Source organism: Ceratotherium simum, chromosome 3 (genome assembly GCF_057802395.1).
Source record: "Ceratotherium simum simum isolate JZ-2026a chromosome 3, ASM5780239v1, whole genome shotgun sequence".
NCBI classification, from domain to species: domain Eukaryota; kingdom Metazoa; phylum Chordata; class Mammalia; order Perissodactyla; family Rhinocerotidae; genus Ceratotherium; species Ceratotherium simum.
Window position 1 is genome coordinate 45739598 of NC_141902.1, and position 18952 is coordinate 45758549.

Sequence of the window (18952 nt, forward strand, 5' to 3'; positions counted from 1 at the left end):
TTTGGAAAACATTTAGGATATAAATAAATACAAAGAAAAGCTAGTAAGAGGTAGACCTCTTATTCAATGCTGTACTTTTAATTAGAAAAATCTTCCAAACATTTTTAATAAAAATATCAGTTCTGATTTAAAAAACAAGGCTCACCACTCAGACAGGCTTTCCACTTACCTGCACTATTTTCCTCCGACATTACGGTGTGGCAGAGCGCAAGTAACCTAAGGAATTCATGCACTTTGGGATCACCCAGTTTAATGGATTCCATCAGACGGTGGTCAAAGAACTCAAATGTTCTATCTGCTTGGGGGTTGACTGAGAAATCCACAGGCTCTTTTTTCTGTAGGAGAACAACAAAAGAACTACAGACCTCATTCCAACAAGAATCTTTTAAAATTCAAAAACATTTCCTCTACGTATTTTTAGTGCTCGTATGATGTTCCTCAAATATCTGGCACTAAAATGGCTTTCTGTTTCCTCATTACTGTTAAATTATCTTCTCATTTCAGAGCCACGCACCAAAGCAGTGAACCCAAAAGCATAGGGGGAAGAAAAATATCCTGTACAGATCGTCAAATGCTTTTTGGAACTCCAAAATACAAAGAAGCCCCGAAAACTGCAAGTTTTTTCCAAAACCTATTCGATGGCAACACATGACCCGACTTGAATTCATTTTGGCAGCAAAATCTGACCTGGAATGATATGTGACTAATTATAGACTTCTTTTATTCTACTTAGTAAGAATTAATAGTCTCTGATGCAAAAATATTAATGTGTTTCATTACAGAGTACTTTCTCAGATCTCATTGGAGATATTGCATAATATAATGACAGAATTAAAATCAGGATTTTGAAGAGATGTTTGCACTCACATGTGCAGCATTATTCACAATATCCAAGAGGTAGAAACAATGTAAATATCCATCAACAGACGAATGAATAAAGAATATGTGGTATATACATATAGTGGAATATTAGTAAACAATAAAAAAAGAAGGAAATCCTGTCTTTATGCTACAACGTGAATGAACCTCAAGGGCACTACATTAAGTAAAATAAGCCAGTCACGAAAGAACAAATACTGCATGATTCCAATTATATGAGCTATCTAAAGTCATAAAACTCATAGAAACAGAAAATACAACGGTGGTTTCAAGGGGCTGGAAGAGTAGGGAAAAGAGGAATTGCTGTTTAATGAGTACGGAGTTTCAATCATGCAAGATGAAAAAGTTCTGGAGTTCATAATAAAAATGTAACCACTATGGAACCAATGCACCCCAAAGAAGCATCAATACTCTCTCTCATCCAACAAAGATTTCAGGCTATACAGGAGCTAGAGAGAGAGAGAGAGATTATCAGAACACTTTAATTAACCTCTTTAATCCAAACAGATAAATAATGAAACAGAAGACCTAAATAATATAATTAGTAAGCTAGATGACCTCTAGCTAATTTTATACCTTGAAAACAGAATCTATATATGCTTTCTTTTTAAGGACTCTGGAACATTGACAACAATTGATCATATTAAGCCACAAAGAAACCCTTAGTAAATTCCAGAAAGTAGAAATAACAAAAATATATTCTTTTATTAAAAGTACAGTAAAGTTGGGGGGGAAGCCCCTAACACTTTGAAATTTTAGAACTCTTCCTTAAAAATTTATGTTTTAATGAGGATATGTAAATTGATATGACAAAAATAAAGATACTTTAATAAACTACATACCAAAATCCATCTGATAAAATTAAAGCAGTGTTCAAAGGAAAATTACTAACCATAAATATTTGTATAAAAAAATAAAAATAAACGCTAAGCATCCAAGTATGAAGTCAGGAAAAGAACAAAAGAAATCTAAGGAATGAAGAAAGAAGGCATTAATAAAGATAAAAGCAGAACTTACTAATTAAAACACAAGCAAAAAAATAATATAAATAAATCTAAAATCTATACTTTTTTGTGGGAGAAAGGGACAACTTTCTAATGCAATAAAGACAGGAAAAGAATAAGAAAAACAAAAAATAAGAAATGATAAAAGGAAATAGCCACAGATAAAAAGGAAATTAAAAGAATCATAAGAGACTTCTTTGCTCAACTCTTTGCAAATAAATCTGAAAATCCTATTGAACTGGATAACATTCTAGGAAAATAAAATTTTCCAAACCATTCCAGAAGAGATAGAAATTCTAAACAGATAACCACTATAGAAAAGAAAAGAAAGAACATTATCAAAGGGCTACCACCCCAAACACCACCAAGTCCACATGATTTTATGAAACCTTTAAGGCACAGATCATTTTGATGTTATATAAACTGTCCCACAAAGTATTAAGGAAAAAGTATTCTCTTTTTAAAACAAATATAACTGGTAGCAAAACAAACATTACTCTCCAAATGAACATTGAGGACCAATGTTTTACAAATACCAGTGCACATATCTAAAGAAAGCATTAACAAACAGAATCTAGTAGCTCATGGAAAAAACAATTTAACGTGACAAGTGACATTTGTTCCCAGAAACCATGGATGGATGATAATCCAATAGAAAAGTGGGTAAAAAATGACAAACTAGAAGTATACAGAAAAGGAAATACAATAAGCTTGTGAAAATATGAAAACATATTCAACCTCACTCATGATAAGAGAAATTAACATTAGAACCATATTGATATAGCGATTTTCACATAGTTTTTGTCAATGATCAAAAACTTTGATAAAACATTGTGTTGGTGAGGGCAGGGCAGAGCGGCACTCTTCCACAGCACTTGTGGCTGGGTAAATTGGCATAAATTCTAAAGAGGGCAATTTGGCAATATTTATCAAATTACAAATGCCTATAACTTTTGACTTAGCAATTCCTTTTCTAAAAATGGAACTTGTCAGAGAATATAAGATCCATGTGAAATAACATATGTACACACTTATTTTACTGCATTATTTTATTTCTGCTTATTTTGTTATTTTTGCTGTGTTCCTTACTAGCAAAATATTGGAAATATCCTGAATGTCCTTTAGTGTCTCCTTAAATAAATTATGGAACATCGATATAACAAAATACTATTCAGCCATTAAATAGAATAAGGGAGCACGTTTTTTTTCTTTATTGATTTAGAAAGATCTTCAAGATGCATTGTTGAGAAAGAAAGTTGAAGAACAGTATGTATAGTATGCTACCACCTACCTAAAAAATGGAGCAATATCTCCACTGCTTATACATAAATATCTCTAAAAGAGTAAAAAACAGAGGGAACTCTGTGGTTGGGGAACATGGATGAGGAGAAATTTTGAACCATATGAACCTTTTTTTTTTTAATGTTATGCATTAAGTATCTCATCTGGTCATAACAGAAATCAGGCCTCTAGGAACTCATCATTTTTTAAAGGCATGTGCAATTTGAAATTAAAGGTAAGAATGAAATTTTATCACCTCCACACCTTAGTTATGTCTGTCTTCTGACCCAGGTCATCATGCACTTCACCTGCCAAAATAAAAACTGAGAATTAAAAATAAATGAAATTGAAACTAGATTTAGACATTAGTTTTAAGGAATACACTTATTGATTACGGCACCACTACTAGACGGCATTAAGAGTTCAAAAGTGGACTTTTTAGGAGTGTTTTAAAACTGTAACCCTAGACATGGCAATTAACATAGAGATTCACGTTTGCCCAAGATAGAACTAAAATGCAGTATGCATTAAAAGAAAATACAAAGCTTGCAATCATGTTTTTCTGTAAATTTTATCATTCTGTTGTTACATTATCTATGTTTACAAGAGGCAAATTTTTGTCTTTCACTTGATCCCCACTGTTGGGAAATCCAAAATTATATCCTAGGCAGACCAATTCTCATCAATGCTAGAGCTTGGTGAGTACATCTTTGTCTATCTTGGTTCAGGCCAGATACATCTGTGTAATATCAAGGTCAAATTAGTATGTAAACTTGAAACATCAGTGCCTTCTGCAGGCAGAGAACATAGCCACCTATGTGCCAGATAGTTAAAAATAGCTTTTCTTAGTATAAAACCGATATGTGCTTATTGTAGATATAGCAGAAAATATAGGACGTTTACAGTAGAAAATAAAAATTACTAATAGTGCCACCACCCAGAGATAACCCATATTTGTAGAGTTTTCTTCCAGTTGATTTTGTGTGTGTGTGTGTGTGTGTGTGTGTGTGTACACATATTCATCATACTGTTCATAAATTTCTGGTTCCTGGTGTTTTTCAACCACTTAAAAAAGAATTTCTCTGGCTATTAAAACTTCTTTGTGAGTGAATCTAATTTTGAAAGATGTATAATAGTCCACATAGCATAATTTATTTTAGCTTTTCCCTATTTGGAGGCCTTTAAGATTTTTCTAGTTTTTGCTTGGCACTTGAAAGTTTAACACTATGTGCCAGGACTATATTTTTTGTAATAATAATAAGAGTTCCTTGCATCAATTCTGCGTCAGGCACTTACATTATCACTAATTTTTTTAACAAACTCGCCAGATGAAGATGTTCCTTCCTGTTTTATGGAAGAGGGAAGTGAGGAACTGAGCTCGAGGTGACAAGACTCCAGCAGAGCCAGAGCGGGTTTCTGAACCCAAGTCTCTCTCTTTTCACTACACATTTCTATGACTCAAAAAGCACTGGACAAAGACTTATTCATTGTTTTTCTGGGGCACAGGTCTAAATCCGGAATGCTCTGGGGCTGCATGTGGGAGGAGTCTCTGAGCTGGTGAATGAACCTAGCCAAGCCCCTGGAATGTAAATCTCAAACTCACCGCGGTTATGTTCCAGTCACTACCCCACCGGCAGTAATTCTAACAAATGGTAAAAACAAACGAAGCTGTCTTTGGGTAAAATGGTCCCCCAAAAGAAAGCTCATTTTTAGGGCTGGTGATGGAAGTGAAGAAAAATTAAAGAAGTCTAAGAAAATAATAGTTCTGAGTCAGAAAATAGAAGATTTAGATAAATCGGAGTAGACTGTCAAATTTTCCCAAGGCATGGATCTATGGTATAAACAAGACCAACTTGTATGAAAACAAGCAAAAATGATTCTGAAACATTCTGTGACTACTTTAGTAAGAATATATTTTAATGACATCATAAATGCATTATAAATTATAGTAGCATATAAATTAAGGGTCCAAAGGGGTTACTTAAATAGTTCAGTTACTTTCCTGCATTTTATGAGGGAAATTATAAGCTATCATGGCATTTGGAAATTTGGAGATTTGCAAAGATCTTGGGATACATACTTTGTGAAAACCAAGGGCCTTCTCTAAAAATAGCCCTGTGACAACCATCTCTACAAATAAATCTTGGTCCACATGTCTGATAATTTTCTAGAAGTGATATTATTATTATGATATTATCAATACATGCCATGGCAAAAGAACCAAAAGGTCCCCCAAATTCAAAATATCTCCAATACTCTGACTAAAATTTGCCCATTTAAATTACTCTTTCGGTTAAGGCAGTAATTTTAGAAAGCCTCTGAAAATAATGTCAAAAGGAAATTTTTGAAGGAAATGTTCTATTTTATTTACCTGTCATTATATAGTGATATAAGCAACAAACAGTGTAACTGGGGGCTTGTGGGAATCCGGGTTGAAAATCATCTATCCACTACCAGAGAAGGGGGCGGGGCAGAGGAGAGGTGAGGAAACCATGGCAACCATAGGTTATAGGGGTGGGGTTGGAAGAGGGAGCCAAAAGGCAGGAGAGTATAAAAAACAACTTCTTGTATTTCTTAGTTTTCTTCAAGGTCAAATTTTGCTTTAAAATATTTGGCAATGTGTGAAGTTTCCCATCAGGAGACAAAGAGAAGTTTTCTTTATCTTTCTTGGATTTCTTTTTCTTCCTGAGATTTCTGTATTGAGAAAATGGACACTCAGAGTCCAGTGAAGTGAGATTGGGAGTCCAGAGGAACCCGATGGAAGCCTTCTGCAGCTTCCGTGGTCTCAGCAGAAGGAACTGTCTGCGGAACTGGCCAAAGTCGGGGTGACAGGGTCACATATGGATAGGATGCTTGAAAATCCAAATGCAGAGCAGGGATCCTGACAAAAGCATACAGACAGGAACTGGATATTGATGAAACAGCTTGTCTGGCCACTCAAAGTAGCCCTCTCCAGTGTAAACTGTCGGGAATGAATAGTAAATTCTCACAAACACAGGCACTAATATAGATTCCAGAGCTGATGGGAAGTATAAAATGCTGCTTTTACTGAGATCAGTCAGACTATGAAGAACTTGTCTGCCCTGGGATGTGAGTCTGTTAAGTACCACAGAGCGGAATCGCACAGTTGGAGCACGGAAATGCACCTCAGACAGTATCACATGTAACCCCCACCTCTACCCGTGAATAGTAACAAATCCAAAGTTTCAACCAAATGATTCAATATTCATCCCACAAATATTCAATGAGGGTTTATTATGTGCCAGACACTATGTTAGATGAGGATAGTGCCTGTATTAATAAGAAAGCCAGCGATGGTTTTGAGTTTTTTAATTAAAAAAAAAAAATAGGGTGGCTTATTTTTTTAAGGACTGTTAATATCATTAAAAAAAAAAGGAACTGTTTCCCTTACCATAGATTCTCCCATTAATGGAACATCTTTTAAAGGTCATGATGTTTTGAGTGAGGGTGCCCGTTTTGTCAGAGAAAACATAATTGATCTGGCCCAGTTCCTCATTGAGGGTGGTCGTCCGAGCTTCAGCGGGTGTTGCTTTCAGAGAGTAATACATCTTCCGATCCCAGTTTATAAAATAACTGTGTCCCAGACGAATTACTTCCACACTTCCATCCATTAAAATGGAAAAAAAGAAACGCTCCATCAATTTCAGAATACACAAAGCTTTGCCAAAGTAAGAAGTCTGCCAAAGTCTTCAGTTTAGACAAAAATTCGATACGCTGTCCCTAGGTCCTAGTGACCTTCAGAAGCATCTCCGCAGTCTGTTCACAAACCTTGCTAAGTCATTTGCTTGCAACACCATGAAACAATAGGCTGGTTTTGCATAAAGCCTTAGGGAATGTTCCACCGGTTCTTTATTTACATGAAACAGGCCCAGTTGAGATTTCTTGTCTTAGCATATTAGCTGGCATCTCTCCCATATCTTAGGAGAAACTATTACTAAAGATGTTTGTCAGATGTCTGATCTAAAGAAATGTGTTGTTGAGGACTTTCTCTCCAATACATTGGTTGATGTGGCTTTACTTTGCCAAAAGAGGTAGAAAGTAGCATCTCCATGAAACACTAAGCAAACCATAGTAGATAATGAGTGAAAACAGGGGGGTGTTGTTGTATTACTCTGCTCATTTACCAAGAAAAGAGCTTTGTCTCACGATCTAGTGGTGATTTACAACTTTCCAACTCTGGAAATTTCTGTGGCCAAGGGTATGAACTTTTTCAATCTTTGTCATACATAAGGCCAAATAGATTTCCAAAAAGGTTATAACAATGTAAGTTTCTACCATTAGATTATTGAAAATTATCTTTTACCGTATGCCAAATCAAATAGCATCTCATCACTGTTTACTGCATTTCTTTTCTTATCAGTGAGTTGAAAATTTTTTTCAAATTTTATTGGCCAGTTATATTTCTTCTCAAAATTATCGAATTGTATTATCTTCCTGTTTTATTTTTCCTATTCAGATATTAGTATATTTCTTATTGATTTATAAGAATTATATATATGTTATATATATATATATACACATTATGCAAATATGTTACCCAATTTATTATTTGTCTTTTAATTTTGTTTACACTATTTTTGGCATGAAGAAGTTTTCTCTTTTTAGTTGATCAAATTTGTCCGTAGTTCATGGTTTCTGTTTTGAGAGTTTTGGTTAGAGAGGCCTTACCTTTGCCAAGATTACATATACAGATATTTATATTTTTCTTCTAGCTCTTTATTGATTTTTTCCCCACATTTAATTCTTTATCACAATTGGAATTTTTTGAAGTATGATGCACATATGAGGAGCTAATTTCAAATTTTACAAACAGAAAGTTTTTTCATCACCATTTGTTGAACAATGAACCCTTTCCACTATTGTGTTGGATGCTTCCATGTCACATATAAATTATTTTGCTCACTAGAATCTGTTTTAGGATTTCAATTTTGTTCCTTAGTATGTCACTTAATGCATGTCTTGCTTTCATTATTGTAGCTTTATAAAATTTGGCAATACCTGGGAAGAGAAAAGAGAAGCTTTATTCTCTTCTTTTTCAAAAATTCTTAGCCATAATCTCTCATTTATTCTTTCCAATAGAATCAAGGTATTCATCTAAATAAACTTTAGAATTAATGCATCAGCTTTCTCATAAAACTTATTTGGGATTTTTATTAAGTCTGTGTTAAACTTTTAATTTTTTGAAAAGAACTGATATTTTATAATTCTTAAATACAACTTCAAGGAGAAGGATAAATCTTTCCAGGAATTCAATTTTGAAAAATATCCCTATTGGTAAAGAGTTTTCGTTTAGTTTAGTTTTGCTTTGTTTTCACATAGGTCCACACCATAGCTTGTTAGATCCATTCCTGGACATTATATCCTTTTATTGATGGGATAATTTTTTAAATTGTTATTGGCTTAAAGGAAAGTGTTTTTTTTTAATATTGAAAGCTTTTATTTAGATATTAAAAAATTATTGTCACAAAATCAGACATTTAACTGAATTATCTTACTAAGAGTTTTACAGAATTATTCTTTTAGATTTCCTAAGTTTGTAATCACATTGTCTATGCTTTTCCTTTCTAATAGGTTTATTTTGGTTTCAGTTTCATGTCTCACTTTGTTCGTTGATATTTCAGTTGCGTGTCTTAGTACTTCAACAAGGACATGCAGAACAGTATAAAATAGTAATGATAATAGCAGTGATCCATTGCTTATTCCTGATCTCAATGGGAATTGTCTTAGCTTTCTCATCTGTACTGAGAAAGTTGACAGCAAGCAGCCTGATTATACTAACTCTGAACATTTGTCTCCTTGAAGACAAAAGATGACACCCAAATCCTTTCCGGGCATTAAATTCTATGCTTCTAGTTCCATAGGTGCATGACATATCTACATTTCCCTCCCCCAAAATGGTATGGTGCCAGCTCATTTTCTATTTAAATGGTAACACTTTTTTCACCCAAACTAAAAATCACACTATGACTCTGTAGAATCATACAATATAAAAATAAACAAGTCATACTCTGTATGTATTTATTTATATATTTTCCTGTTATGGTTTACTCTTTTGAACCCCTCTCCCACCCCCTGCCCCACTTCTTTGTAAGTTCGTTGCTAGCTGTTCTAATTCAGCTTCGTTTTCCTTATTCCATCCCCTCAAAAAGTGTTGCACTTATAATGGACCAGGCACAGGGTCTTACCCGTCATAGGTAGACAGTCAGTGTTGAATGAATGAATCCTGACCCTCTATTCTCTAATTTCACCGATAAGGACATTAAGACCTAGAGAGGTTAAATGACTAACCTAAGGTCACACAAACAATTGATCACAGAGCCAAGTGTAGAATTCAGGCATCTGGTAAAGCCAACACAGACCTGACCTTAAGAATGCCAGAAGAATGGCGTTATACAGGTGACTGTACAAGTCACTTGAAGCCTTCATTTGCCTGAAAGTAAATAGCTCCTGAAAACTCAAAGCAAAATGAATGGAACAGAATATGATCCTTCTGTCTTGCAGTACAAGCCAACGGAAGTCTTCTAAATTAATCTGAATTCTCAGACTTTAAAATAGTCTGTAGAGAGAAAGAGTATCCTTTTTGTTTGGGAAAAGCGGATTTAGGAGAGTCACAGTGGAACATTCAGCCCTTTGTTTTAAAATAGCAGAGAAAAGGAGACAAGTGGTCAGAGTTAGCATAATCAAGCCGCTGAGTGTTCTGCCTGACTGCGCAAAGCACGGGCTTATGATTCCACCCATTCTGTGGCAAAACAAGCAACATGGAAATGAGTTCCTATTGCTTTGGAAAACACTCAAAAGTGAATTCCTTGGGAGTACAAGGGCTGCATTTCTTAAGATGATGTATTAAAAAACTGTAGCTGGGTATGTTTTAACACTACAGACAAATTGACAGCATAGAAATATCCTATCAAAATCAAAGTCCTGTGCTCACGTGGAATTGTTAACCATTCAAAGCAAATTTCACACTTTTATCCTCGAGTGACACATGGCACTAATTTATTGTCTGTAGTTATTCAAAAGCCTACTGGAAGCTTTTGTCGAAGGCCTCATTCCTCTGAACAGAAATACCTGGGAGTCTCTTTTTTCAGCAATCTAAAATTCCTTGAAATGCTTTTTCCCCCGAGTTGAGATCAGAATCCCTGTTCTTATTTGGTGAGAGAAAAGCTCACATTTATCTTCATCAACACTGTGCCTTACCAACAGGTAGAGAATTCTAGCTGCTTTTTTTTTTTCCTCTTGACGTCTTCGTGGATTAATAAAACATACCCAGCTTAGGCATAGAGGAAAAACATTGTGCCAAGTGTCAGAAGACTTGGGTTTGGATCTTGGTTCCATCCCTAACCAGCTCCAGGATCCTGAGCAAATCATCTCATTTGTGAAAGTTCAGCAGTAACTACTTCATTAGATTGTTAGGAGACAGAAATGAGATAAAGTATGCGAATGCGCTTTATATACAATCTAAAATGTTATTTAAGGTGAGGTGGTATTATTTGGAGCAGAAGGGAACACAGAAATGAATCATTTTAATCCCCTCATTTTGCTGAGCAGCACATGCTTGACAGGCAAACTAAGGCCCAGAGAAGCCAAGTGCTTTCTCCAAGGTTACTCAGCTATTAGTGGCAATGCCGAGACCAGAACGTAGGTTTTGACTACTCCAAACAGGTTTGCTTTCCACCGCTGCAGGGGACGCATTAGAAGGAAAAAAATGTTAACCTGGGAATCTAGCCTTGATCTTTAAAAAAAACCAATCTTTCAAATCATTAAATGAAAAATGCCAATACGCTTCAAAGAAAGAGTGTGTACAGAATGTACTTCCTTCGTGAGGACGTGTGAAACTGCATATGTGCTGATGGCAAACCACTATGAGCATTCATTATTCAATTAGAACATAAAAGGAAAGCTATAAAAGCTGACCATAGCTCTCTGGCGAAGAGTAGGATTTACTACAGACTTTATAATTAGATACAAGCTTGAGAGGTCCTCAGAATCAAAGATGAGCCAGTAGGATACGGTTTAAATAGAGCTCGCTCTGACCACAGCTCCGGAAGGCGCAATGCAATTTGTGGTGTCATGGCCACATGCCACTACTTTGGGTCAATTTCCCACAACTGGACATTTCAGTTTCCTGACTGTTCTCCAAAACCAGGGTGGATTTTGTGCCTTAAACTTCCCTTGCTTCATCATAGCTAAGGTTTTGGAAAGAGAGAAAAAGAAACTCGTAAAAATTAGTGGGGATTTAGAGCTGGTGATTTTGTGTATTGTTAAAATACTGGTGATGAGGAATGTCAAACCACCAAGTCTCATCTTGGCTCCAGGGTCTTAGAACCGTCTGGCTCAGTCTTGGTAGGATTAGGATCAAGAATGTCTCAGGTAGAGACTGGAAGGCCAATTCTAAGCCTTATCAAACACACACACACACACACATACGCATACACATATATAGAGAGAGACTGATGTGCGTGCATATATATATGTGTGTATGTATATATATATATAATAGAGAGAGGGAGGAAGGGAGGGAGGGATCATTTTAGCTCTAGATGGTAGAACCAAATCTAGAAATGACAGATCAAGTTGTAGGGGGAGTTATGAATCACACTTCTTATTTAACAATGGATAAGCACCACTAACTATATTGCAACTCCTTTATGTATTCATTTATAGTTACTAATAAGAAGAATAGGAAAAATTAATATTCAATAAGCTCTTACCATGTGTCAGGCATTTTTCTAAGAGCTCTACATGTTTGTTTACTCCTCATGCAATCTTGTTTAGTAGAACTGTTATTTTCTCCATTTTTAAAGTAAGGAAACTGAGGCACTGGAAGGTGAAGCAACTTGCCCAAGGTTATGGAGCTAGTAAGTGGCAGAATAGGATCCAAATTCAGGTATCTGAAGCCAGACTCATGCCAGGGAGGCAGCATCTCAATAGATCTCCCCAAATAGTCTTCCATTTCCTACCCAACATCAACCCAATTCTAACTGATCAGGTTGCATAAGACTATATTGTAGTCCATGTATTCCAAAGAAAAACATTCCTAAGAAACCGAATTGAATCAAGAAGAAAATAAAATGCATTTATTACAATTTGAAATGTAAAAGTTGAACGGATTAAACAGCTTAATTCCTCATTTGTAGCAGACAGAACAGAGCAGAAGCAGTTAGAGCAAGACATCTATCTCACTGTTGTAATTTTAAAACAAACAAAAATGATTACACAAAACAAAGGCTTTTGATGAAATGGCTTCACTAAAGTATAAACTCTCATCTTACCTCACGTATAAGGAAATGGGTACAACTGTATTGAGAATAATAATATATGACCAGAATGTTAAGAATCCTGAGAAAACAGAGTTCTTCTCCCCTTCTTTCCAGAAGACGAAAGCTCTGAATTTGTCCCCAACTTGATTCTCCCAGATTGAATTTCCTATTGCAAGAATAATTCCCAAGCACACCAGAAACCCGAAGATCTGAAATGAGAATAGAAGTCTGGTTAAGGTTAACGTGAACCCAAAAGTGATCATAACGCAAACTAATTATACTTCTAACTCCAAGAAATTGTCATTTGACAAGCAAGTTATACAAAGTTCTTCTTGCTTATCATTAATCATAGGGGTAAAATCTAATATTACGATGTTGGGAATTCAGCTAAATATTTTACATATATTTTCTTAACTCTCCCATTGACTCTCTGAGATAGGAACAATCATTTTCACACTTTACGAGTCAAAAACAACAAAAAATACAATGGAAGCATGAAAAGATTATATAACTTGTCCATGGTCACACAGCTAATAACTTCACATCCTTGATTCACGATAAGTCCATATTTTTAAGCGGCCTAAGTAAAGAAGATCATATGTCCTGATTTGCCCTGGTCAGCCCCAGTTTATACCTATTGTCCAGGTGTAACATTAATAGTGTTCCCCACTTTCATCTTCACAAGTGTCCTGTTAGAATGATAAATAGATGGTCACCCAAGGCATAAAAGCAAAAGGAAGAAAATACCAGTGATAAAGAACGGTCTCAGACTAGTCAGGTCTCTTGGCTACAGATCTAACTGCATGATCTTATTTAAGGTCAACATGAAAGATAAGGATTAATTAAAATACTGAATGACATGTATACTTTCCCTTTGAGATTAAAAAAAAAAGTGGGAAGTAACCTGAAAATCGTTAGCCAACTTTTACATTGTGATTAGTACTAGTACTAGTACTAGAAAAGCAGACATTGTGGAGGTATAGCAACTAGAAAGAAAGCAAGGTCAGTCCTTTGTGAGCCCCAAATCCCAGGCTCGGGAAGGAAGGACACAAACTCAGTGAACATGGTAAGACCTGAGCTGAACACGGTGTTCTGGGGACCTGGCTCTGCTAAGTGTCACCCTGTGTTAGGAGCTGACAGCAGCCACTGTTGAGGGAGGAGTGGGGCTGGAGAACAGCAATGTATTTCCTTCCTGTTTCCTTTTTTCCTCCAAGAAAGAGTATCCAGACATTCTAGGACTGCTTTCTTCTTTATTCTCTCTTGAACAAAATAGGCACATAAGAAGAAAATGTTGAGGAAAACCTGATTTAAAGTATGTTAGAAAACCATGTAGTATTAGAGAAAAGTAGAATTGTGAATCCCTGAAATGCTACAGTTTGGTACCTGTATCACAGTAACCTCTTTTCTTTCAATGGCTTACACAACAAATTGATTGAACTGAATTACTTTATGAGCATTAAAATTGGTGATACCGGGCATTAAATGCCCTAATTTAAGGATGGACTCAGTTGCTAATTCCCCAGAGGATCATCCTATTTTCTTGTATGAAAAGCTGAGACAGTCTCTCTTCACAACCAGTAGTTTTACTCTGTGGTGGATACATCATGTACAACCCCCATGCAAGCCCTAGAAGTGGGCTCAGGGCTATTTAAATTGGGAATTCTAAGAGGAGGGCACAGGCTCCTGGGCATGTCCTATTGGCCGCATGGACTCTGCCCCATGGGGACAAGTGTAGCTAGAGGAAAACCCAGGTCTGAGGGTGATCCTGAAAGTAAAATACAGAGCCTGGCCAATGTTTTGTGCCCAACAAGTGTCAATTTCCTTCTTTCCTTATTCACACTCCTACTGTTACATATCAGCCAAGAAAATATACATTAAGCTCAGATTCTTTATAATTGTTTGTGAATCTGTAATGGGGTAGATGGGGAAACATGGTTCAAAGTCACTGTTGTCATACTTCAAAGTCATTGTCTTCAAACTTAACACCGACATAGGAGGCAAAGCAATAGTACACAAAAAGTCAGATAACAATCACATTGACAGCATGAGGTAGCACAAGATTAACTCACAAAAGGGTAGGATGCGAGGAATACCTCACCATTTTTGGTAAATGAGTGGTAGAGAAAATCATTTCAAAAAATTTAGAGGAAAGAGATAACCATGGGCTAGTTTTAGAAGCCTTCATGAAGGAGGAGAACTGTGACTTGGGCCTCAGGGGATTCACAAGCAGAACCAGTTACATAATTTTCAGAGCCCAGTACAAAATGAAAATGTGGGACTCCTTGTTAAAAAATCATTAAGAATTTCTACACAACAACAGCAGATCAATAACAAGCATGAGGCCCTTTAGAGTGGGGACCCTGTGAAGGACCGCACAGGTCACTCACTCAGGAAGCCAGGCCTGTCTCTAAGCTGTGTACAGAGGATATGAGCAAAGGTAAGACAACAAAAAGGCCAAACTACCTTAAAAATTATGTTTTGTTTTTCAAAAACAAATCCTTGGAATATGGAGAACTTGTAAGACTGTGAAGGCCTCCGTAAACACTAACCTACCTCTCATGGGAAACTTTACCAATGATTGAGAAATCATAATCTAGAAAGTAGAGGGCAGTATAAGCGAGCCCAAGATCCAAAATCTCTGAATCTAAACTACACAAGGAGAAGGTAGACTCCTGAAAGAATTCCCAGCAGAATATAAGAGATATAAGATAACAATGACTAGCGATATTGCCTAATTTTGTTATAGTAACTTACCCATAGTACTAGAGTATTCATCAGTCTATCAATACTTGTCCTTTTAAACTTTGTCTTACCACTGTTCTGCATTAGTTTAGTGTCAGGACCTGCAAAAAAAAAAAAAAAATTTAAATAACTTTGAACTGATTAGATGGTGATGATGATGATGATGATGATGGTGGTGATGGTGATGGTGATGATGATGATGATGATGATAAATTCCTACTCATCAAATGTTCCTGAAAGGAAAAGAACACGTTTTTCAAAATAATTTAACTTTTATTAAGAGCAAGAGCCATTATTAAATTGTATATGATTCTCAGCTAGTGGATTAACAACAACCCTGGAAACTGCAGGAGAATTGGTCTCCTTAGAATAGGATAAATCCAGACAGAACTTAGAGCTAAAGGGTTTAAGAAATGCCATTTTTCAAAAATCTGTGTATGGATGTGCTTGTAGCTTGAAGCAGTTAAAGATAATTAAGTCAATAAAAGTGACGAATAATTTGAAAATGTTAAAAAGAATGCATTAATAAACACAATTCAGAACACTAAGGTAAAAAATGGAAAGTTAAGATAAGAAATCAAATTCTGGACCTCTTTTCCAAAAGGATTTCAGCTGCCTTTAGTGGAGAAAATAGACTAACTCCAAACAATATATCAGCAAGTAATTTAAACTTTTATTGTGTATTGCACACTGCATATATAATATGCATTTTTTGTAAGGGCAAGAATTGTCTTAAGTCTTGTGTTATATTTATTTCAGGTAAATACAATACATTATATCATGATATATTTACTAAGAGTTCAAGGAACTCTTAAAATATTATTAACTGCTTTAGAGGTGGATTATTAGATGATTAACAAAGGAGAAAATTAGAATATATTGCTGAGGAAATTCCTTGTGGGCAGAGAAGATGCTTAATAGAAGGGATTAAGTTTTAATTACATTTGACTTCTCTAGTATTCCTTCTCCACATCATCTTCCCAAGATTATTATCAATCCATGTAGCCATTTAATATAGGAGGCAACGGAGAATGAAGGAAAGGAGAAAAGAGAGGCACACATAAAATTATACGCCATTCTAAGAGTCAGGGAAGAATGGACATTCTTACAAGACTTTCATTTACTTAAAAGACTAATTGAAGCAAAGATTGGGGTCTCATAACAATTCACTGTCTTGAGTTAGAAATTGTACGCCAGTGTCCTATTGCCAGCCACCACTGTGTAGAAGAGACCACCCACATTTTCTTAGAATTGTTTATTAAAATCGTATGGACAGTGAGGGTGGGAAATATTTCTTTTATAGTAAATATCACAAAAAGCAAATAAAGTTTGTGATTGCTAAACACTGAAATATTAACAGACTGGTTTTATGCTAAAAATTTACATTTCTTAGGCATAAAAACACAGACTAGCAAAAGAATTCACTTAATGGGTTTTTAAGCATTAAATTAAATATATCCACAGATGTCGATATACACATCTCTTCTTCCCCTCATAGTCACAGATCTTGAAAGAATTTTCTATACTCAACAGCCCTTGCTTCCTTATCTCCTACTCATTACTCAACCTAGTTTCTGGGCCAATCACTCCACCAAAACAGATCTGGTGTTACCATCAATATCCTCCAAGCTTTCTTTGACCTCTCAGCAGCCTTTGACACTGTTGACTATTCCATCCCTTTGAAATATTCTTCCCTTGGCTTCTGTGTTACAAGTTCTTCTGCTTTTCCTCCTACATCTTCAGTAGCTCCTTCTTTGTCTTCCATTATGCTCATCCTTCTACCCAGCCATTAAATACTGGGTTTCCTTAGGACTCAGGCATAGGCATCCTCTCTTCTTTCTCAACCCACCTTCCCTGGGCAATTTCATCTAAGACCACAGCTCCAATTACCATCTATAAGCCAAATGCGTATCTCTAGCTCAGATTGCTTCTCTAAGCTCTAAACGCATATATTTAATGCCTACGTGACATCTCCAACTGGATCTTTCTCAGGCCCCTCAAGTGGCCCTTGTCTTGCCCAACTTGTGATCTTCCTCCAGAGTTCCTTATCTCAGTGAATGGTACCACCATCCCTCCATTGTGAAAGCTGAGAGAAATCTAGGAGGCTAGTCTACCTCCATGACTCCTACCCTAATCCAAATTACCATCATCCCTCAACTGGACTATAATACAAGCATAGTGACTTTGTCTGCCTGCATCCACTCTTCCCCCAACTCCAATCAATATTTTTCCTCCCCCCCATCCCAATCATTTTCCAGGACCAGCTATTTACCAACTTCACAAACACTACAGGCAAGAGTGAACCTTTCAAATTTAACACATACACACACACACCATCTGTTCAAAAAACTTGCAATGGTGTCCCAACGCTCTTAGGATAAAGACCAAAATTCTAGATACAGACCATAAGGTCCTGCATGGTTCAGCCCCTATCCACGTCTCCAGTCACATGTCCATCTCTGTCCTCCATGCTCTTCATGCTCCATACTGGTCTTCTTAAGATTTTTTTACCTCACCATCCTTACTCCTGCCATAGGGCCTTTGCCACAATGTGCCTTTTAGCTAACTTGCTCTTTCCCTTCATATTCCTCCACTATATATGCCTGTGAGCCTATGTTCTTTTTCTACAGAGCACTTATCTCAGTTTGAGATTATATACTCATTACTACAATTATTTGAAATTAGTGTCTCTTTCTCCCACCAGACTCAAAACCACATGAGTGAAGGGACCGCATTTGTTTTTGTTCACATTCTTAATCACAAACGAGAAAGCAGCACGGTGCCTGCCACATACTAGGCACTCAATAAACAATTGTTTAATGAATTAATTAATTTGTTAAGCTCCTGCTATGTTTTAGGCAATGTGCATATGTGCTTTTCATCTACTATCTCAGCCAACACTTAAAACAAGCCAACAAATTTAGTACTATTTTCCTTAGTTCACTAATAATGAAACTGAGGCTTAAAGAATTTAAGCAATTTGCTTGAGATTTCTTGTCTAGTAAGTATCAGAGCCAGAATTCGAACCCAGATATATCTAACTCTAAAGTTCTTGCTCTTAACCATTATTTTTAAAACTATGTGAAATAGCCCATCAATTCACTGACTAGTTCAATCAATGTGTATTTAAGACTATGACTCATTCATAGTCCAAACAGGAAATAGATAATACATTGAACAAAGATACTGGGAGTAAGGTTTATCTGTAAAGGGACTCTTTGCAAAAGTGTGAGTGGGGGTATAAGAGAAGCAAAAGGTTAACGAAGTAACCAGGGACTTAGTAGCAATCAAGATGTTTCTCTATCTAAGCCAGAAGGGGAGGGTGGGTGAGGAGTGGAAGTGGTTACTGCACCATAAAGGAGAGAGGTGTGTAGAGTGTGCAGCCTTTAGAGGAAGAGGGACTTTACGTTGAGGGACCCAGCCAGCCTGTAGTGACTACACAGGGACTCAGTTGGGGGAGTAAACACCTTGACCTCAATCTGCTTTCTCCCTTTGATTTCTGCCCAGGGATCCCCAATAACAGAGCCCAACTAGAAGCCAAAGTTCAAGGAAATCTAGTAGTGTAAACCATACAAGTCAGCCTCCCAGGGCAGAGAGAAGAGTGGAAAATGGTGAGAGTAGATCCAAAGGGGCAAATGGAAGACAATCCAGCACAAAAACCTACTGTGCACCAAGATGGTGCTGACTCCTATGGACTCTCTAAATGAATAAGACTCCTACCCTCACAAAAAAGACTTTCTCCTCTCTTGAACATAAAGGAAAAGC

At 36.4% G+C, this 18952-nt stretch overlaps 1 protein-coding gene across 1 annotated transcript in view; it reads right to left on the reverse strand.

The window, feature by feature from the left end:
* The window catches only part of ATP8B4 (ATPase phospholipid transporting 8B4 (putative)), a 107220-nt gene that overhangs the window by 77819 nt on the left and 10449 nt on the right, over positions 1 to 18952 (reverse strand). Inside the window, exons 3-7 of the mRNA XM_087429075.1 lie at positions 15200 to 15288; positions 12458 to 12654; positions 6577 to 6785; positions 3429 to 3472; positions 170 to 335 (exon numbers count right to left, since the gene is read on the reverse strand). Of these exons, the coding sequence (XP_087285201.1) occupies positions 170 to 335; positions 3429 to 3472; positions 6577 to 6785; positions 12458 to 12654; positions 15200 to 15288 (705 nt within the window). The remainder of the gene's footprint in view (positions 1 to 169; positions 336 to 3428; positions 3473 to 6576; positions 6786 to 12457; positions 12655 to 15199; positions 15289 to 18952) is intronic.